The sequence below is a fragment of the Bubalus kerabau genome, chromosome 19 (assembly GCF_029407905.1).
Source record: "Bubalus kerabau isolate K-KA32 ecotype Philippines breed swamp buffalo chromosome 19, PCC_UOA_SB_1v2, whole genome shotgun sequence".
In the NCBI taxonomy this organism is placed as follows: domain Eukaryota; kingdom Metazoa; phylum Chordata; class Mammalia; order Artiodactyla; family Bovidae; genus Bubalus; species Bubalus kerabau.
The window spans coordinates 8,184,658-8,208,450 of record NC_073642.1 but is presented as its reverse complement, the minus strand read 5'-3'; the positions used below and the strand labels follow the sequence as shown (position 1 = coordinate 8,208,450).

General features: G+C 39.2%; 1 protein-coding gene across 4 annotated transcripts in view; it reads right to left on the bottom strand.

Moving 5' to 3' along the window:
* Nucleotides 1–23,793, bottom strand: part of TTC23 (tetratricopeptide repeat domain 23) — a 163,228-nt gene that overhangs the window by 105,759 nt on the left and 33,676 nt on the right. For all 4 annotated transcript variants that reach the window (XM_055556512.1, XM_055556514.1, XM_055556515.1 and 1 more), the window contains one exon: nucleotides 3,242–3,441. In XM_055556512.1, coding sequence (XP_055412487.1) covers nucleotides 3,242–3,421 — 180 coding nt within the window. In that variant the 5' untranslated portion in view covers nucleotides 3,422–3,441. The remainder of the gene's footprint in view (nucleotides 1–3,241; nucleotides 3,442–23,793) is intronic.

The following is a 23,793-nucleotide window of genomic DNA, read 5'->3' as shown; positions in this document are numbered from 1 at the left end:
TTGCACTCATCTCACATGCTAGTAAAGTAATGCTCAAAAATCTCCAAGCCAGGCTTCAGCAATACATGAACCGTGAACTTCCAGATGTTCAAGCTGCTTTTAGAAAAGGAAGAGGGACCAGAGATCAAATTGCCAACATCTGCTGGATCATCGAAAAAGCAAGACAGTTCCAGAAAAACATCTATTTCTGCCTTATTGACTATGCCAAAGCCTTTGACTGTGTGGATCACAATAAACTGTGGAAAATTCTAAAAGAGATGGGCATACCAGACCACCTGACCTGCCTCTTGAGAAACCTATATGCAGGTCAGGAAGCAACAGTTAGAACTGGACATGGAACAACAGACTGGTTCCAAATAGGAAAAGGATACGTCAAGGCCGTATACTGTCACCCTGCTTGTTTAACTTTGATGCAGAGTACATCATGAGAAACGCTGGACTGGAAGAAGCACAGGCTGGAATCAAGATTGCAGGGAGAAATACCAATCACCTCAGATATGCAGATGACACCACCCTTATGGCAGAAAGTGAAGAGGAATTAAAAAGCCTCTTGATGAAAGTGAAAGAGCAGAGTGAAAAAGTTGGCTTAAAGCTCAACATTCAGAAAACTAAGATCATGGCATCTGGTCCCATCACTTCACGGGAAATAGATGGGGAAACAGTGGAAACAGTGTCAGACTTTATTTTTTTGGGCTCCAAAATCACTGCAGATGGTAATTGCAGCCATGAAATTAAAAGACACTTGCTCCTTGGAAGAAAAGTTATGACCAACCTAGACAGCATATTAAAAAGCAGAGACATTATTTTGCCAACAAAGGTCCATCTAGTCAAGGCTATGATTTTCCAGTGGTCATGTATGGATGTGAGAGTTGGACTGTGAGGAAAGCTGAGCACCAAAGAATTGATGGTTTTGAACTGTGGTGTTGGAGAAGACTCTTGAGAGTCCCTTGGACTGCAAGGAGATCCAATCAGTCCATCCTAAAGGAGATCAGTCCTGGGTATTCTTTGGAAGGACTGATGCTGAAGGTTAAACTCCAATACTTCGGCCAGCTCATGCGAAGAGATGACTCATTGGAAAAGACCCTGATTCTGGGAGGGATTGGGGGCAGGAGGAGAAGGGGACGACAGAGGATGAGATGGCTGGATGGCATCTCCAACTGGATGGACATAAGTTTGGGTAAACTCTGGGAGTTGGTGATGGACAGGGAGGCCTGGTGTGCTGCGATTCATGGGGTCACAAAGAGTCGGACACAACTGAGCAACTGAACTGAACTGAACTGCCTCTGCCATATTTTGCTGCTGCTATTGCTAAGTCGCTTCAGTCACATCCGACCCTGTGCGACCCCACAGATGGCAGCCCACCAGGCTCCCCCGTCCCTGGGATTCTCCAGGCAAGAGCACTGGAGTGGGTTGCCATTTCCTTCTGCCATATTTTAGGCCCTCATAATTCCTTGCCAGGAGTATTGCAAATACCCTCTGAATGGGCCCTCCTCCTCCAATTTGCGTCCCTCCTCTTCCTCCTCTATTCAGGTATCTGAGGTCTGAGTGATCATTCCAAAAACTCAGACTTGCTCATGGCCCTTTCCGGCTTATAATCCTGTGATAGTTTCCAGCACCCTGAAGAGAAAGTGTAAACTTTTGCTGGGTGCTGAACACTCTCTGGGCCCCAGCTGTGGTCCGTAATTCAACCTCAGTTCCTTCCCTGTATAACTAAAGCCTGCTTCCCAGATAGTTCCATGTGTTTCACCAAACAAGCTGTGCGCCCTCAGACCATTGACTCTCACCCATCTGCCACCTCCACTCAAAGCACTACTGTCCCCTGTACTACCGGGCCCTCTCTCCTACCTAAGCACTGTTATCAGTGCAGTCCAAGTAGCTCCCGTCCCCAGAGCATGCCTCAGGTGCTGTTGTTCCTCCAACCCTAGGGTCACTGCTCACACCTCCTCCTCTCAACTCCAGGTTTTGCATCTGTATCACCTGAGCTTGTGTCTGTCACAGAACTTATGCTGACCATCATTATTTATCTATCTTCCCAACCAGGCCATGAGATCCTCTGAGGCAGAGGTTATAGCTTTCCCATTCATGCCCCGAGCCCCTGCACAGCACCTGGTACACATTAGAAGTGAAGTGAAGTGAAAGTCACTTAGTCATATCTGAGTCTTTGCCAACCCATGGACTATACAGTCAGTCCATGAAATTCTCCAGGCCAGAATACTGGAGTGGGTAGGCTTTCCCTTCTCCAGGGGATCTTCCCAACCCAGGGATCAAACCCAGGTATCCCACATTGCAGGCAGATTCTTTACCAGCCGAGCTACAAGAGAAGCCCAAGAATACTGGAGTGGGTAGCCTATCCCTTCTCTAGTGGATTTTCCTGACCCAGGAATCCAACCAAGGTCTCCTGCATTGCAGGCAGAGTCTTTACCAACTGAGCTATCAGAGAAGGCTGGTACACACTGGGTACATAGTAAATCTTTGTGAAATAAATAAATGGACAAATTAGGACCTGGCACATGTTGAAGCTGAAACTCCAATACTTTGGCCACCTGATGTGAAGAGCTGACTCATTTGAAAAGACCCTGATGCTGGGAAAGATTGAAGGTGGGAGGAGAAGGGGATGACAGAGAATGAGATGGTTGGATGACATTACCAACTCAATGGACTTGAGTCTGAGTAAACTCCGGGACTTGGTGATGGACAGGGAGGCCTGGTGTGCTGCAGTCCATGGGGTTGCAAAGAGTTGGGCATGACTGAGTGACTGAACTGAACTGAACATAAGAGGTAGTAGAGAAATACATATTGAATGAATGAGTAAATGAATAAAACCCTGAAGAGAGATGGTAAAGAAGTATGCAGAGAACAGATTAAGAATTTAAGAAATACAAGCTCCTTGAGAGTAGAAGCTTCATCTGCTTTGTGCTGTGTTCCAGTGCTGAGACCTGGCACACAGGAGGAGCTCAAGAAATACTTACTGACTCATGGGAAACCACTTTAGCAGGTCAAAGCCACAGCCAGTCAGTCTAGAATACACTTGTCAAAGGTCAGGGCAGACTCGTTTGTTCCTTTATGCACTCGTTCAGCAAACACCATGTCGACTGTGCCCTGAGGTACTGCATCACTCACACAATGAAGAGGCACTGTCGTGTATTTTCTCTTGTGCCAAACTCCTCAGAGCAGGAATGCAACCTGAAGTATCCTGCTCCTCGGTGACCAGGGCACGGGTATAAAAAGAAAGGTTCCTTACCTCATGACTGCTGGCATAGGACTTGGCTTTCTCTTCAGAGAGGCGGAGTTTCTCCCGAGGAGGCTGGAACAGTGCTTTCTGAAGCAGCTGGTTTTGCAGTTTCTTTCTAGGTGTTATGCTGACGGCAGCAACAATTTCATCCAGGTGGTTGGATATGTGAGTTTCCTGTGATTCTTGCATATTTTTATATACATTACCCTCTAATTTTTAAATAAGAAAACAAAAGTATTAATGATAATTTCCACCATTACTTTTAGAAATACATATTTTTTCCTAGAAATTGAGGTTAGAATTTAAGAAAATTTCAACACTATACCCATGGCTTCTTTGAAACAAGTAGCTTCTATCCAAAAAGCTCCTAGTGGCTAGTACTAACTTCTTTCAGACGGATTTCAAGTTTTAACTAAATCAAACATTCTTTGTCCTATGTATGTATCATATGTGTATATATATATGTATGTATGTTTATATACATACATACTGATGTATTTTATATATTATATATGACATATATATGTCGATATATATATATATATATATATATATATATATCAGTAGGAATCAACTCTCAAAGAGCTCAGATTAGAACTGTTGAACCCCAGTTAACTTTGAAATGGGAAAAAAGTGACATGTTAAACTTTCACTTCCAGCTAAGATGAAGGGATGAGATTTATCCTCTTGCCTTAAGTAACCAACCAATCAACAAAAAACCTACCAGACGACAACAACAAAACAACCATAGGCAAAAGGGGTATGAAACAATGGTTGTCAAAAGACAGGACATGTGACACGAGAAATGGAAAATTGAGACAAAGTGAGATGCTTGATTGCCCCAGCTTATTGCTTTGAAAAAGTTTCTGGATCATGCAGGGTAACTCAGGAGTTAGCCTGTGGACTGAGTTGAGGAAATAGAGCTGAGCATCTGGGGAGACCAAGGAGGCTGTAATGCACAGAACAGATTATTTAAGAGGATAGAGCAGCACAGAGAAGACCCCAGAGATTAGCATCCTTAAGAAAGAGGGGAGAATACTGATAGCATGTATGTAAGAAAACTACTTGAGTCTGGAGAAAGATTCCTCTAAGAAGATTGAAAGGAAGTATCTGGTGCTCAACAAGGCTGGCAGCGCCTGTTCCCACCGACCAGACTGGAAAAACTCATAATTCATGAGGCAGAGGGTAAAGTATTCAGAAAGTTTTTATCCGTGTGTTAGTCACTCAGTTATGTCTGACTCTTTTGGACTGTTGCCAAGCTCCTCTGTCCTTGGAATTCTCTAGGCAAGAATACTGGAGTGAGTAGCCATTTCCTTCTCCAGAGGATCTTCCTGATGTAGGGATCAAATCTGGGTCTCCCACATTGCAGGCAGATTCTTTACTGTCTGAACCACCAGAGAAGATCTAAGAATATTGGAGTAGGTTGCCATTCCCTTCTCCAGGGGATCTTCCCAACCCAGGGATCAAACCTGGGTCTCCTGCATTACATCTGAGCCAAAAGGAAGTAGTGGAGAATAATTAGTATAATAACCAGTAGTGGAGAATAATTAGCCCCTGGGTGAGCTCTGCTTAGATCCACATAACAAACCAGGAAAGTAAGACCTAAAAGGATAAAAGTGTCTCCAAGTAACTGTATCAGAGGGCAAAATTCAAGGGTGTTGATAGGAATACAAAAACAGCCAGCACTCAACAGGATGAAATTAATAAACTTTAACATCCAAACAAAGATCACCAGGTATGCAAATAGGCAAGAAAACAGCCCATAATGAGGAGACAAATCAGTCAAAACTGACCCAGATATTAAGTTAGCAAAGAAGAATATTAAGGGTTATATAATTGTATTCCATATATTTAAAATGTTAACTATTTTTAAAAAGTTAACTAGAGACATGGAATATAAAAAGCCAAACTGAACTTCTCAACATGAAACTTATATGTGAGATGAAAATATACTAGATGAGATTAATGGAAGATCAGATATTACAGATGAAAAGATGCATGAACTTGCAGATGTAGTGATAGAAACCATCTTAAAAAACCAGTGAGCTGTGAAAGAACTTCAACTTGCCTAATATATATGTAATTTCAATCCCTAAAGAAAAAGTGTTTGAAGAAATGGTGGCCAAAATTTTTCCAAATTTAAGGAAAAGTAAAAAATCAGAGATTTTGGGAGCTAAATGTACACTAAACACAGGAAACAGACAGAAAAGGACACCAAAACACATTGTAACCAAACCGCTCAAAACCATGATAAGGAGAGAATCTTAAAAGTAGTCAGGAAAAAGAAAATATTAGTATTTTTAAAAAGATGATGAGAGGGCGGTCCTAAGATGGTGGAGGAATAGGATGGGAGACCACTTTCTCCCCCACAAATTCATGGAAAGAACATTTGAACGCTGAGAAAATTCAACAATACAACTTCTGAATGTTGGCAGAGGACATCAGGCACCCAGAAAGGCAGCCCATTATCTTCGAAAGGAGGTAGGGAAAAATATACAAGATAAAAAGAGAGACAAAAGAGGTAGGGACGGAGATCCGTCCCAGAAAAGGAGTCTTAAAAAAGAAAGAAGTTTCCAAACACCAGGAAACACTCTCACCGGCGAATCTGTGGTGAGCCTTGGAAACTCAGAGGGCAACATAACTGGGAAGAAAAATAAATTAAAACCCACAGATTACTTGCCTAAAGGCAACTCCCAGCAGAGAAGCAGCGCAGACACTTGCATCTGCCTCTAGCAAGCGGGGGCAGGACAGGGAGGGCAGGCTGCATTGCTAAGGGTAAGGACCGGGCCTGAATACCCTGAGGACAATCTGAGGGAACTAACTACAGATAGCAACCCAGAGTGTGGGATAGCTATCCTGCCAAAAGCCCTAAGACACCGCCAGGCCCGCTCACAGAACAAAGGACTGAGCAGAGCTAGCTGGCTGCCGACCGGCCCATCCCCTGCCGGAGACAGGCAGGCGAGGGCAGCCAGAACTAGAAGGGGGCAATAGCAGCCCCAGAGAGGCATCATCTACCAAACTGCAAGCAGGCTTCCTTGCTAACCAAGACTCCTTGGGATTCTGGACAGTTGACATCCGCCAGGAGGGTTGCAGCCAGAGATCAGCTCCCCAGAAGAGACACAAGGCACACTTGAGAAGGCGTGCTAGTTGTACACCCAGAAAATAGAACGGCAGGGATGGGGGAGGTGATAAGTTGTAGTGACTGTGCTCGCCAAGCACCTGGTCACCTGAGCTGCTTGGACCGGGGAAGGGCACAAAACGCAGGCCCATTCAAGTCTGCGCCTTTGTGGAGTACCCAAGAACCTGAACCTGAACGGCTTAGATTTGGGAAGTGCAGGGCCCGCCTCAGACAGTTCCCAGCAGAGCAAGCTAGAGCCTGAGAAGTGTAGACTGGGGAAACACACACGCCATGAGCAGGGGCAAACCTAGTGTGGGTGAGACATTGGGGGCAGTCCCCACAAACGCCAGTGATATTTTTTTGCAGTGTTCCTCCCTCAACACTGCACGATTGAACAAGTGAGCCTAAAAAAGTGACCACCATCGCCCCCTTATGTCAGGGCGGAAATTAGACACTGAAGAGGCCAGCAAACAGAAGAGGCTAAAATAAACAGAGGGAACCACTTTGGAAGTGACAGGTGCAATAGATTAAAACCCTGCAGTTAGTACCAACTACCTAGGAAGGGGCCTATAGATCTTGAGAAGCGTAAGCCGGATCAAAGAACTATCTGAAATCGAACTGATCCCACACTGTCCACAACAACACCAGAGAAAGTCCTAGATATATTTTTACTATTATCATTTTTTTAATTAAAAAAAATTTTAAGTCCTCTATTACTCCTTTAATTTTCATTTTTATAACCTACTATTACTTTGCAAAAAAAAAGACCCAATTTTTAAAGCGAACTTCATATATATATATTTTATAATTTTGTGACTTTATTTTTTCCTTTAATATTGTATTTTTGAGAATCTAACCTCTACTCTAGATTTTTAATCCTTGCTTTTTGGTATTTGTTATCAATTTTGTACCTCTAAGAAACCAATCTTCTTGTACCTCTAAGAACCCAATCTTCAGTACCCATTTTTACTTGGGAGCAAGATTACTGGCTGGATTGCTCTCTCCCCCTTTGGACTCTCCACCAGGTTGCCTCTATCTCCTCCCTCCCCCTCCTCTTCTCTACCCAACTCTGTGAATCTCTTTGTGTGTTCCAGGCTGTGGAGAACACTTAGGGGACTGATTACTGGCTGGATCTGTCTCTCCTTTTGATTCCCCCCTTTATCCTCCTGGTCACCTCTGTCCTCTTCCTCCCTCTTCCCTTCTCTGTGTAACTCCATGAACATCTCTGAGTGGTCCAGACTGCGGAAAGCACATAGGGAAGTGATTACTGGCTAGCCTACTCTCTCCCCTTTTGATTCCCCCTCTTCTTCTCCTGGTCACCTCTATCTCCCTCCTCCCTCTTCTCTTCTCCATGTAACTCTGTGTACCTCTTGGGGTGTCCCTCACTGTGGAGAAACTTTTCATCATTAACCTAGATGTTTTATCACTGGTGCCGTATAGATGGAGAAATCTTGAGGCTACTGTAAGAATAAGACTGAAAACCAGAGGCAGGAGGCTTAAGTTCAAATCCTGAGAACACCAGAGAACTCCTGACTCCAGGGAACATTAATCGATAGGAGCTCATAAAACGCCTCCATACCTACACTGAAACCAAGCACCACCCAAAGGCCAACAAGTTCCAGAGCAAGACATACCACGCAAATTTTCCAACAACACAGGAACATAGCCCTAAGCTTCAATATACAGGCTGCCCAAAGTCACACCAAACCCACTGACATCTCAAAACTCATTACTGGACACTTCAGTGCACTTGAGAGAGAAGAAATCCAGCTCCACCCTCCAGAACACCGACACAAGCTTCCCTAACCAGGAAACTTTGACAAGCCACACGTCCAACCTCACCCACAGGGAGGAACCTCCACAATAAAGAGGAACCACAAACTGCCAGAATATGGAAAGGCCACCCCAAACACAGCAATATAAACAAGATGAAAAGGCAGAGAAATACCCAGCAGAAAAGCAACAGGATAAATGCCCACCAAACCAAACAAAAGAGGAAGAGATAGGGAATCTACCTGATAAAGAATTCCGACTAATGATAGTAAAAACGATCCAAAATCTTGAAAACAAAATGGAGTTACAGATAAATAGCCTGGAGACAAGGATCAAGAAGATGCAAGAAAGGTTTAATAAGGACCTAGAAGGAATAAAAAAGAGTCAATATATAATGAATAATGCAATAAATGAGATCAAAAACACTCTGGAGGGAATCAACAGTAGAATAATGGAGGCAGAAGATAGGATTAGTGAGGTAGAAGACAGAATGGTAGAAATAAATGAAATAGAGAGGAAAAAAGAAGAAAGAATTAAAAGAAATGAGGACAACCTCAGAGACCTCAGGGACAATGTTAAATGCCCCAACATTGGAATCACAGGAGTCCCGGAAGAAGACAAAAAGAAAGGCCATGAGAAAATACTTGAGGAGATAATAGTTGAAAACTTCCCTAAAATGGGGAAGGAAATAGTCACCCAAGTCCAAGAAACCCAGAGAGTCCCAAACAGGATAAACTCAAGATGGAACACCCCAAGACACATATTAATCAAATTAACAAAGACCAAACACAAAGAACAAATATTAAAAGCAGCAAGGGAAAAACAACAAATAACACACAAGGGGATTCCCATAAGGATAACAGCTGATCTTTCAACAGAAACTCTTCAGGCCATAAGGGAATGACAAGACATACTTAAAGTGATGAAAGAAAATAACCTACAGCCCAGATTACTGTACCCAGCAAGAATCTCATCCAAATATGAAGGAGAAATCAAAAGCTTTACAGACAAGCAAAAGCTGAGGGAATTCAGCACCACCAAACCAGCTCTCCAACAAATACTAAAGGATCTTCTCTAGACAGGAAACACAAAAGGTGTATAAACGTGAACCCAAAACAATAAAGTAAATGGCAACGGGATCATACTTATCAGTAATTACCTTAAACGTAAATGGGTTGAATGCCCCAACCAAAAGACAAAGACTGGCTGAATGGATACAAAAACAAGACCCCTATATATGTTGTCTACAAGAGACCCACCCTGAAACAAGGGACATATACAGACTGAAAGTGAAGGGCTGGAAAAAGATATTCCATGCAAATAGAGACCAAAAGAAGGCAGGAGTAGCAATACTCATATCAGATAAAATAGACTTTAAAACAAAGGCTGTGAAAAGAGACAAAGAAGGTCACTACATAATGATCAAAGGATCCATCCAAGAAGAAGATATAACAATTATAACTATATATGCACCCAACATAGGAGTACCGCAATATGTAAGACAAATGCTAACAAGTATGAAAGGGGAAATTAATAATAACACAATAATAGTGGGAGACTTTAATACTCCACTCATACCTATGGATAGATCAACTAAACAGAAAATTAACAAGGAAACACAAACTTTAAATGATACAATGGACCACTTAGACCTAATTGATATCTATAGGACATTTCACCCCAAAACAATGAATTTTATGTTTTTCTCAAGTGCACACAGAACCTTCTCCAGGATAGATCACATCCTGGGCCATAAATCTAGCCTTGGTAAATTCGAAAAAATTGAAATCATTCCAAGCATCTTTTCTGACCACAATGCAGTAAGATTAGATCTCAATTACAGGAGAAAAACTATTAAAGATTCCAACATATGGAGGCTGAACAACACGCTGCTGAATAACCAACAAATCACAGAAGAAATCAAAAAAGAAATCAAAATATACATAGAAATGAATTAAAATGAAAACACAACAACCCAAAACCTATGGGACACTGTAAAAGCAGTGCTAAGGGGAAAGTTCATAGCAATTCAGGCATACCTCAAGAAACAAGAAAAAAGTCAAATAAATAACCTAACTCTACACCTAAAGCAACTAGAAAAGGAAGAAATGAAGAACCCCAGGGTTAGTAGAAGGAAAGAAATCTTAAAAATAAGGGCAGAAATACATGCAAAAGAAACAAAAGAGACCATAGCAAAAATCAACAAAGCCAAAAGTTGGTTCTTTGAGAAGTTAAATAAAATTGACAAACCATTAGCCAGACTCATCAAGAAACAAAGGGAGAAATATCAAATTAACAAAATTAGAAATGAAAATGGAAAGATCACAACAGACAACACAGAAATACAAAGGATCATAAGAGACTACTATCAGCAACTATATGCCAATGAAATGGACAACTTGGAAGAAATGGACAAATTCTGTGAAAAGTACAACTTTCCAAAACTGAACCAGGAAGAAATGGAAAATCTTAACAAACCCATCACGAGCACAGAAATTGAAACTGTAATCAGAAATCTTCCAGCAAACAAAAGCCCAGGACCAGATGGCTTCCCAGCTGAATTCTACCAAAAATTTAGAGAAGAGCTAACACCTATCCTACTCAAACTCTTTCAGAAAATTGCTGCTGCTGCTAAGTTGCTTCAGTTGTGTCCAACTCTGTGCGACCCCAGAGACAGCAGCCCACCAGGCTCCCCCGTCCCTGGGATTCTCCAGGCAAGAACACTGGAGTGGGTTGCCATTTGCAGAGGAGGGTAAACTTCCAAATTCATTCTATAAGGCCACCATCACCCTAATACCAAAACCAGACAAAGATGCCACACACAAAAAGAAAACTATAGGCCAATATCACTGATGAACATAGATGCAAAAATCCTTAACAAAATTCTAGCAAACAGAATCCAACAACATATTAAAAGATCATACATCATGACCAAGTGGGCTTTATCCCAGGAATGCAAAGATTCATCAATATCTACAAATCAATCAACATAATACACTACATTAACAAATAGAAAAATGAAAACCATATGATTATCTCAATAGATGCAGAGAAAGCCTTTGACAAAATTCAACATCCTTATATGATAAAAACCCTCCAGAAAGCAGGAATAGAAGGAACACATCTCAACATAATTAAAGCTATATATGACAAACTGACAGCAAATATTATCCTCAATGGTGAAAAATTGAAAGCATTTCCCCTAAAGTCAAGAACAAGACAAGGGTACCCACTCTCACCACTACTATTCAACATAGTTTTGGAAGTTTTGGCCACAGCAGTCAGAGTAGAAAAAGAAATAAAAGGAATCCAAATTGGAAAAGAAGAAGTAAAACTCTCACTGTTTGCAGATGACATGATCCTATACATAGAAAACCCTAAAGACTCCATCAGAAAATTACTAGAGCTAATTAATGAATATAGCAAAGTTGCAGGATATAAAATCAACACACAGAAATCCCTTGCATTCCTATACACTAACAATGAGAAAAGAGAAAGAGAAGTTAAGGGAACAATTCCATTCACCGTTGCAATGAAAAGAATAAAATACTTAGGAATATATCTACCTAAAGAAACAAAAGACCTATATATAGAAAACTATAAAGCACTGGTGAAAGAAATCGAAGAGGACACAAATAGATGGAGAAAAATACCATGTTCATGGATCAGAAGAATCAATATAGTGATATATCAATATAGCAATCAATATAGCAATCTATAGATTCAATGCAATTCCTATCAAGCTACCAATGGTATTTTTCACAGAACTAGAACAAATAATTTCACAATTTGTATGGAAATACAAAAAACCTCTAATAGCCAAAGCAATCTTGAGAAAGAAGAATGGAACTGGAGGAATCAACCTGCCTGACTTCAGGCTGTACTACAAAGCCAAAGTCATCAGGACAGTATGGTACTGGCACAAAGACAGAAATGTAGGTCAATGGAACAAAACAGAAAGCCCAGAGATAAATCCATGCACCTATGGACAACTTATCTTTGACAAAGGAGGCAAGGATATACAGTGGAGAAAAGACAATCTTTTTAACAAGTGGTGCTGGGAAAACTGGTCAACCACTTGTAAAAAAAAAAATGAAATTAGAACACTTTCTAACAGTATACACAAAAATAAACTCAAAATGGATTAAAGATCTAACGTAAGGCCAGAAAGTATAAAACTCCTAGAGGAAAACATAGGCAAAACACTCTCCTACATAAATCACAGCAGGATCCTCTATGACCCACATCCCAGAATATTGGAAATAAAAGCAAAAATAAACAAATGGGACCTAATTAAAATTAAAAGCTTTTGCACAACAAAGGAAACTATAAACCAGGTGAAAAGACAGCCTTCAGAATGGGAGAAAATAATAGCAAACCAAGCAACTGATGAAAAATTAATCTCAAAAATATACAAGCAACTCCTACAGCTCAATTTCAGAAAAATAAACGACCCAATCAAAAAATGGGCCAAAGAACTAAACAGACATTTTTCCAAAGAAGACATACAGATGGCTAACAAACACATGAAAAGATGCTCAACATCACTCATTATCAGAGAAATGCAAATCAAAACCACAATGAGGTACCATTTCACGCCAGTCAGAATGGCTGCTATCCAAAAGTTTACAAGCAATAAATGCTGGAGAGGGTGTGGAGAAAAGGGAACCTTCTTACACTGTTGGTAGGAATGCAAACTAGTACAGCCACTATGGAGAACAGTGTGGAGATTCTTTAAAAAACTGGAAATAGGACTGCCATATGACCCAGCAATCCCACTGCTGGGTATACACACTGAGGAAACCAGAATTGAAAGAGACACATGTACGCCAATGTTCATTGCAGCACTGTTTATAATAGCCAGGACATGGAAGCAACCTAGATGTCCATCAGCAGACGAATGGATAAGAAAGCTGTGGTACATATACACAATGGAGTATTACTCAGCCATTAAAAAGAATACATTTGAATCAGTTCTAATGAGGTGGATGAAACTGGAGCCTATTATACAGAGTGAAGTAAGCCAGAAAGAAAAACGCGAATACAGTATAATAATGCATATATATGGAATTTAGAAAGATGGTAATGATAACCCTGTATGCGAGACAGCAAAAGAGACACAGATGTATAGAATAGTCTTTCAGACTCTGTGGGAGAGGGTTTGGGAGAATGGCATTGAAACACGTATATTATCATATGTGAAAAGGATTGCCAGTCCAGGTTTGATGCATGATACAGGGTGCTTGGGGCTGGTGCACCCAGAAGGATGGCATGGGGAGGGAGGTGGGAGAGGGGTTCAGGATGGGGAACACATGTATACCTGTGGCAGATTCATGTCAATGTATGGCAAAACCAATACAATATTGTAAAGTAATTAGCCTCCAAAAAAATAAATAAAGTGAAAAAAAACTTTTAAAAATTAATAAACCCATCAATAAAGTTATGCTTAGTTCACAATTTTAAAAAAAAGATGATGAGAGCAGATTTCTTGGAGGAAATTAAGCACATAAGAAGAGAGTGAAGCAACATATTTAAAGTATGGAAAGGAAAACAATGTCAAGCTGAAATTCGATACCAGTGAAAATATCTTTCAAATCAAAGTCTGAAAGAATTCACCACCAGTAGATTTGCAGTCCAACGTTCCCAAGAAATGTTAAAGGAAATCTTTCAAAAGGAAGAAAAATGATAACAAATGGAAATCTAGATATACACAAAGGAATTGAGAGTGATGAAAAATTATACTTACATAGACCAATATGTAAGACTGTTTTCACATTACTTAAATCTCCTTAAAAAATAATCAACTATTTAAATGAAAAATAATGTATTCCCTGGTTTATGAAATATATAAATGAAATCTATGAAAATAGTTGTGAAAGGGCTAAGAAAAAAATGAAAGTGAAGTTGCTCAGTCGTGTCCAGCCCTTTGCAACCCCATGGACTGTAGCTTACCAGGCTCCTCTGTTCATGGGATTTTCCAGGATGAAATTGTGACGTTCTTATGCTATATGTATAAAAGTGTAATACTACTTGAAGGTAGACTGAGATAAGATAAAAATGTATAATATAAACCCTACAGCAACTATTACATTTTTTAAAAAGATACAGAGTTACAGGTGACAGGTGACAACAAAGGAGATAAATATAGAGTCTTAAAAATAATCCAATAGAAAAAAAGAGGAAAAAGGGAACAAAGAAGAGTTGGGACAAATAGCAAATAAATAGCAAGATGATAGATTTAAATCTGACTGTAACAATAATGACATTAAATGTAAGTGATCTAATTAAGAGAAAGACATTGATAGAATAGACAAAAATACAAGACTGAACAATACGTTGCATATAAGAAATTCAAAGACGTTAAGATTAAAAGTAAAAGAAGGGAAAATAATCTGCTAAAATCAGTCAAAAACAAAGTTGGAGTCTCTATATTAATATCAAAGTATATTATACAGCAAAGAATATTACCATAATGAAGATCATTTCATTATGATGAAGGGTCAATTAGTCAAGAGGACATAACCATCCCAAGTGTCTATATACCTAAAAATAGTTTCAAAATATAAGACATCAAACTGGTGAAACTGCAAAAAGAAATAAGCAAATTCTCAATTATACTCAGATATTTAAATACCTTGTAAATAACTGATACACCAAGTAGGCAGAAAATCTGTAAAGAATGTAGAAGACCAACTACATCATCAACCAAGTTGATTTGGCATTTACTAGAACATTCTAGTTCTAGAAGTTGAGGGCAAGGGGAGAAGAGGGTGACAGAGGATGAGCTGGTTGGATGGTATCACTGACTCAAAGGACATGAGTTTGAGCAAAACTCATGGAGATAGCGATGGACAGAGAAGCCTGGCATGCTGCAGTTCATGGAGTCGCAAAGAGCTGGACACAACTGAGCAACAGAATGACAATTACAGAACATTCTGACTGCCAAAGCACAGATTATCATTCTTTTCAAGTGCACATGGGTCATAAAACGAGTTTTAATAAATTTATAAAAATTCAAGTCATACAAAGTCTATTCTACAACCACCACGGAAGCTATAACAACAGAAAGATATCTGGAAAATGTCCAAATACTTAGAAACTAAATAACATTTTCCTAAAACAAACAAACCGTGGGTCAAAGAAATAAAAAAGGATATTTGAAAATAGTTTAAACTGAAAGAATATAAAATGCAACATACAAGAATTTGAGAATGCCACTAAAGCAGTCATTATGGAGAAAATTATAGCATTAAATGTCTATATTAGAAAAGTAAAGACGTCTCAAGATCATGGTCTTAATTTTTATCTTCAGTGACTAGAAAAGGAAGAGCAAATTAAGCTCAAAATAAGCATAAGAAAATAATAAAACAACTAATAAAACTAAATTCTCAAATCAATTAAATAAAAATAGAAAAACAGAAAAAATGAAGGAAACCAAAATCTGGTTCTCTGAGACCATTAATGTTGATAAATCTCTAACCTGATTAATGAGGAAAAAAGTCAAAAAGACACAAATCACCAATATTAGAAATGAGAGCGATACAATCACTATGGATTCTACAAATAGTAAAAGATTAATGTGGGAATGTTATAAACACTTATGCCAATAAATTTGACCACTTAGATGAGTGGGAAAATTCCTGTTAATGAAGTGAGTGAGTGAAAGTCACTCAGTCGTGTCTGACTCTTTGCGACCCTATGGACTATACAGTTCTCCAGGCCAGAATACTGGAGTGGGTAGGCTTTCCCTTCTCCAGGGGAATCTCCCCAATCCAGTGATCGAACCCAGGTCTCCCACATTGCAGGTGGATTCTTTACCAGCTGAGCCACAAGGGAAGTCCAAGAATACTGGAGTGGGTAGCCTAGCCCTTCTCCAGGGGATCTCCCTGACCCAGGAATTGAACCAGGGTCTCCTTGCAGGTGGATTGTTTACCAACTGAGCTATCAGGGAAGCCCAAAAATTCCTGTAAAGACACACAATACCATAGTTCACTTGAGAAAAAATAGATACCTGAATAGCCCTATATTTATTAAACTGAATTTGTATTTTAAAAATCTTACAAAGAACAAAACAAACAAACAAATAAAAATCCCCAGGCCTAGATGGCTTCAACAGTAAATTCTGCCAGATATTTAAGGAAGATATAATACCAATTGCATACAACCTCTTTTGGAAAATTTAAAACGAGAATATTTCCTAACTCACTCTATGAAACCCTGATATCAAAAGAATACAAATACAAGAAATGAAAATTTCAGATCAATATGTCTCAGGAACATAGATGCAAAAACTTAAAGCAAAATTTTAGCAAGTTAAATTCAATAATAAATAAAAAGGAAAATACATCATGACCAAGTAGATTTTATCTCAGAAATGCAAGACTGATTTAACATTCATAAAAAAGTCAATGTCATGTTGATGTTTTGTAGAAACCAACACAATATTGTAAAGTAATTATCCTTCAATTAAAAATACATAAATTAAAAAAGAAAGTCAACATGAGAATTAAAAAAAGCAGTCAATCTAATTCATAATATAATGAATGAAAAAAGGAAAACTGCATGATCATCTTGATTAGCATGCAAAAAAAACTTGACAAGTCTAATATTCATTTCTTTTTTATAGTTGAATTATTTTCTTATTTAATCAAAAGATGATTGACTTACAATATTAGCTTCAGACTTACAGTGATTTAATATTTTTATACCTTATATTATATTTAAAGTTATTATAAAATATTGGCTATATTCCCTGAGTTGTACAATACATTTTTCTAGCTTATCTATTTTATTTAAAAATTTTTATATTTATTTTTAATTGCAGAATAATTGGTTTACAATGTTGTATTGGTTTCTGCCTTAATCAACATGAATCAGCCATAGGTATACATATGTCCTGTCCCTCTTGAACCTCCCTGCCCACCTTCTAGCCCATCCCACCCCTCTAGGTTGTCCCAGGACACCAGGTTGAGCTCCTTGCATCATACAGCAAATTCCCACTGGCTATCTGTTTTACATATGGTGGTGCATGTGTTTCAATACTACTCTCTCAGCTTGTCACACCCTCTCCATCCTCCACTGTGTCCACAAGTCTGTTGTCTATGTATGCAATGCTATTTTTGCCCTACAAACAGGTTCACCAGTACCATTTTTTTCTAGGCTCCATATATGTGCATTAATACACGATATTTGTTTTTCTCTTTCTGACTTACTTCACTCCGCATAAGAGGCTCTAGGTTAATTCACCTCACTAGAAATTTATTCTTCTAGTGAATGACTCCAATTTGTTCTTCTTTATGACTGAGTAATATTCCATTGTATATATGTACCATAACAGTTTATTCTAAAAGCCATTTCTGATTTAAAAATCTTAACAAAATAGGAATAGAACTGTATATTGTTCTATTCAAAGTATTCAAAAATACTTCCTCAACCTGATAAAGGGCATCTATGAAAAATCTACAACTAAATTAGTGAAAAATTGAAGTCTCTTCCCCTAAGAACTGAAACAAGATATGGAGGTTCACACTCGGCACTTCTATTTAACATTGTTCTGGAGTTTCTAGCTAGTGCAATCAATCAAGAAAAAGAAATAAAAGGCAACCAAATCATAAAAAGGAAAAAGTAAAACTGCCTTAAGTCAGAATAATATACCTCTATTATCATCTATACAGAAAATCTGATGAACTATGAAGAAAATCCCCTAGAATTAGTGAGTTGAACAAAGCTGTAGGATATAAGAGAACTATACAAAAATTATATTTCTATGCATTAACAAGTTGAAATTAAAATACAATACTATATGCAGTAGCATCTCAAAATATGATATAAAGAATAAAGCTGCAGTATTCATTTAAAGATGAATATAATGACTTTTACAATAAAGACTGCAAAACATAGCTGAGGGAAATTAAAGAAGACATAAATATTTACCATGTTCATGGGTTGAAACACTCAGTATTGTTAAGATGTCAATTCTTAACAAGTTGATAGATTAAAAGACTTCCCGATCCAAGTCCTTGCATGTTTTTTGAATAAGAAATAAAAAACTGTTTCTAAAACTCACATAAAAATGCAAAGGACATAGAATAACCAAAAAACTTTGTAAAAGAACAAAGTTACAGGACAAACACCACTTTTTATCAAGATTTATTATAAAGCTACAGTAACAAAGGGAGTTTGGTATTGCTGTCAAGACAGACAAATAGATGAATGGAACAGAAAGGAGAGTCCAGAAATGGATGCTCACAAATAAACAAATGATTGTTGACAAAGCTGTAAAGGCAATTTATTGGAGAAAGAATAGTCTATTCAACAAACGATGCTTGCCGGGGTCCAGCCCCGGCTGATCCAGGGTCTTCGAAGGAGAGACGGCTAGGCGACCTATTCAAATGTTAATTAGATATAATAAAGAGGAATAGAATGAGGATAGCTCAGTAGGAAAATTCAGTGGAGAAAAGAAGCTGAGTGGCTTGGTTTACGCGGAAAATCAATATAACCCGTGACACCAGGTTAGCTCTGACCACGGAGGCCGCAGGCGCCCTCTCGAATAGCGGAAGGTGTCCCACCTTAGACACCTTCTCGAGTGGGTCTTAGAAGCCCAGGCAAATAAATGGTCGCAGAGGACATCCACGCTCCAGATGGACACTCAGCTAGAAGTTAAAGGGAAGAATGACATGGGGAGACCAAGCGTTGGTGAGCAAGGCCCATAGCTTTATTTTCAACAGGGGCTTTTATACCCTAAGTTACACATAGAGGACAATAGGGGATGCAAAATCAGCAGTCTTTGATGCTTATCAAAAACCAGGGTTTCTTTCCTGCAGATTTATCGTATACAAATGGTTTAGGTGATTTACATCATCTTCTGGCCAGAGGCCTATTAACATTTTATGACTCTTGACAAGGACTTATCAACAAAGACTTATTTTCTCTAAGAGTAATTATTTTAAGGTTTGGCGCCATCCTCCGAAGATAAGATTACGTTCCTATAGGGTGGATGTGTAATGGGTTTACAAAGGAAAGAATTTACTACCTTAAGGGTCTAAAGTTACTAACACCAGGCCACTACTTATTTTTTCTACATACCAACTATATTAATTAATGCACATTCAAGGATACAATTCAGGGGATGTGAAAACTTGGCAACAAACATTGGCTCATCAATGAAATCTTTTACTAGTTTTATTCTGACAGTTTCTAATTCTCTGAGAGGCTCTAAGCTATTTGAATATCTTAAGCTTCCCGTGCCTCTGGAGGCTGGGAGACTGTAAACAATCGTATGCATAGCTGTAGGTGTCTGGGTAAACTTGTCAGGCGAGTTAGAGAGCCATCTGAGGGGTTTGGATTTAAACACTTCTAATTGCCCAGGAACTTTATTAATTGGAGCTGTAAGTTAACTCTTTGACAGAGAGAGTGAGATGGTGGTGGGGGACAGCCCCCAGTAAAGTCAGAGGTGAGAGCACAAAGCAATAAAGTAGGCAGACTCTGGTTTTTTGGGGGGTAGATGCTCGAGAATATCCGGGGGCACTCCCGAGGCTCGATCCCGCCTTTGCGTATGCCGAGCCCCCTTCCTCATGACCTTTGTCACGAGTGGAATGTCTCTCGCCGGCTCCCGGCAGATGCTATAACAACTATTCAACAAATGATGCTATAACAGCAACATTCTACATGAATGTTCACATGTAGAAGCAAAACAAAAAACAAAACAAAACAAAAATCTTTGATCCATACCTCACAGCATGTACAAGAATTAACTCAACATGAAATATAGACCTCTACAAGAAAATGTCTGTGACCTTGGACTAGGCAAAGATTTTACCTAGATATGACACACAAAAATTCATAAAAAGAAAAATGACAAATTGGATTTAAAAATTAAAGATGTCTGCTTTTTGTAAGAAACCATGAAAGATGATGGAAAGACAAGTTATAGGCTGGGAGAAAATATTTACAAAATATGTATCTAATATAGGACTTGTATCATGAATATATAAAGAATTCTCAAAATTCAATAATAAGAAAACAAACAGCTTACTATAAAACAGGCAAAATATTGTAACATATTTCAAAAGGAACATACATCAATGACAAATATGCACATGAAAAGCTGCTCAACATCATTAGTCATTTTTGTTGTTGTTTAGTCACTCAGTTGTGTCCAACTCTTTGTAACCCCAGGCACCAAGCTCCTCTGTCCAGGTGATTTCCCAGCAAGTATACTGAAGTGGTTTGCCATTTCCTTCTCCAGGGGATCTTCCTGACCCAGGGTTTGAACTTGCATCTTCTGCATTTGCAGGAGAATTCTTTACCACTGAGCCACCAGGGAAGCCCAACTAGAGAGCTACTTAGATATAAAAACTAAAGAAGGGGGACAATCAAAACCAACTCTTGATATTTTCATCCTGAGACTCTATAATAGGGCTTGGCACATTTTGACAATGGGAAATCCTGCCTAGTCTGTTTTTGTAATTAAAGCTTTATTGGGACACAGCCCTGCTCATTTACTTACATGCTGTCTAAGGCTGCTTTCACAATACAACAGCAGAGGTGAACATCCTGTAACAGAAACCTTACGGCCCTCACGGCCTAAAATATTTACTATCGGTCCATTCACAGAACAAGTTTTGTTGTTCAGTTGCTCAGTAGTTTCCAACTCTTTGCAACCCCAAGGACTGTTGCACACCAGGCTGTCCTGTCCTTCACTATCTCCTGGAGCTTGCTCAAACTCATGTCCATCGAGTTGGTGATGCCATCCAACTATCTTGTCCCCTGTCATCCCCTTCTCATGCCTCCTATCTTTCCCAGCGTCAGGGTCTTTTTCAGTGTGCTGGCTCTTCACATCAGGTGGCCAGAGTACTGGAGCTTCAGCTTCAGTGTCAGTCCTTCCAGTGAATATTCAGGGTTTATTTCTTTTAGGACTGACCAGTTTGACCTTGCAGTCCAAGGGACTCTCAAGAGTCTTCTCCAACACCACAGAAAAAGCTTACCAACATTTAAAAATGGTAATGTCATGAATAGAAGTTGCGAGATAGAGGGCAATCACCCTTCCAATAAGACAATCAATTTGGTCTCAGCCAGACTGATTTTGAGGTTAAGGAAGGTTAAGGTTAAGGTTAAGGAAGAAAGTTTATGTATAATATCCAATTTAGTAGTTAGAAGCAAGTCACTTGTCATTCTAAAAAGAATGACACCTTTTTAAAGTTAAGTTTTTTCTTTCATTAAAAAATTTTAACTTATTCTATTGTTGTTAAGTTGCCCAGTCACATCTGACTCTTTGCGACCCCATGAACTGTGGCACTCCAGGCTTCCCTGTCCTTTACTATCTCCCAGAGTTTGCTCAAACTCATGTCCATTGAGTCAATGATGTCATCAAACCATCTCATCCTCTGTAGCCCCCTTTTCCTCAATGCTCACTTTCAAATAAGATTTGAGATGGGCTAGAGGCAAGGTTAAAACAGTTAGTCTGGATATAGACTATATTTATATCTTATAGTTTATACCAACGTAAAGTTTGACCACTCCTTAATCCATAATAGAGTTTTACATTTTCACCAAAAAGAAGTAGGAGCTTTTTTTTTTTTTATAAAGCAAAATAGAATGAAGATATCAAACACAGAGGGAAAGAACTAGCCTAAGGTCAGACTATGAGAAAGATACAGATGAACCATAATCTTGGACAACCTCTTATCCCTGGGTAGCCCTTCAAAATGTGAAAAGCCAATCTTTCAGGTTCAACATCTAAGCTTTGCCTATACCACACAGTACCGAGGCTCAGATTCTAAGATGCTGGCTGACTTTTTCTTATAATAAGCTCTTGCTCTATTGGCAAGACAAGATAAACAATTCCATAGGTGGTGTGGTCTAGAGAAAGAGCTGTAACTTGAGATGGGGAATCTGAGACTCCAGAACCTGTGCTGACCCAACTACTTATGGAATGTGAGAAATACTAATAACATATTTATGTAACACTTTATACTTTCACATATTTTATCTCACGTGGCCCTTACCACAGCCATGTGAGGTAAAGGGGCAGGTATGATTACCCCTGTTTTATAAATGAGGTAGATGAAGCTGAGTGATGCTCAATTACTTGCCCTATGTTGCAAGGCCAGAATCAGAACCCTGGTCTTCTAATAATTTTTGTTTCCCATCTTATCATCCATCCTTTCATTGATCACAATCTGTAGTAGCAGCAGTCAAATGCTTTTGTTTTGTAAACCTAAGAATGTAATTTAAAAGTAATCACATTTTTATAATCAGGAAATACAACATCTTGAGCAAATTTTACCACACTTTCTTGTATTTAGGGGAGAAAGTGAAAGTGAAAGTGAAGTCGCTCAGTCGTGTCCAACTCTGCGACCCCATGGACTGTAGCCTACCAGGCTCCTCAGTCCATGGAATTTTCCAGGCAAGAGTACTGGAATGGGTTGCCATTTCCTTCTCCAGGATATCTTCCCAACCCAGGGATTGAACCTGGGTGTCCTGCATTGCAGGCAGACGATTTACCATCTGAGCCACCAGGGAAGTTTAAGGGAGGCAGAGATTAAATTTTAAAAGCTATACACACAATATGCCCTGTGGTATTTGCTAGTCTGAGCCTCTGAACCCAGTGTTAAACTTTGAAATTGACTTTCCTCTTTTTATTTCTTTTGTTCTCAACTTTTATTTTTTCTCATGTTCTCTCTTACTATTAAATCCTTAAAATAGAAGATACAATCTGAATCTAACCCCGTTTACCTTTTCTTTTTTCTTCCTTTTTCCTTTCTGGCCAGTTAAAAAATTGAGCCATATTTTAAAATTAAAAGTTTCAAATAAAAATCTAGATTTCTGGATTTCTGGCTTCCTTTGAAAACTCCTAACACTCGTGAACACTGGGCCTGTGTCACCACAGGAAAGCATTAGGTGGGGTAGTGGGGGAAAGGGCAACTGCTCCTGGAGGTAGGATGCAGTCTCCAGTTTGCCAGTTGCCACTACTCTATACTCTACTACTACTCTATAGAGTGCCAGTTGCACTCTATAGTGGTAGCAGAAAAAAAATCTACTTCTGCTTTATTGACTATGCCAAAGCCTTTGACCGTGTGGATCACAACAAACTGTGGAAAATTCTTAAAGAGACGGGAATACCAGACCAGCTTACCTGCCTCCTGAGAAATCTGTATGCACATCAAGAAGCAATAGTTAGAACCAGTCTGTTGTTCTGGTTCCAAATCGGGAAAGGCTGCACATTGTCACCCTGCTTATTTAAATTATATGCAGAGTACATCATGTGAAATGCCAGGCTGGATGAAGCACAAGCTGGAATCAAGATTGCCAGGAGAAATATCGATAACCTCAGATATGCAGATCACACCACCCTTATGGCAGAAAGTGAAGAAGAACTAAAGAGCATCTTGATGAAGGTGAAAGAGGAGGGTGAAAAATTTGGCTTAAAACTCAACATTCAGAAAACTAAGATCATGGCATCCGGTCCAATCACTTCACAGCAAATAGATGGGGAAACAAAGACAGACTACTTTGGGGGGGGGGGGGCTTCAAAATCACTGCAGATGGTGACTGCAGCCACGAAATTAAAAGACACTTGCTCCTTGGAAGAAAAGCTATGATCAACCTAGACAGCATATTAAAAAGCAGAGACATTACTTTTCCAACAAAGGTCCATCTAATCAGAGCT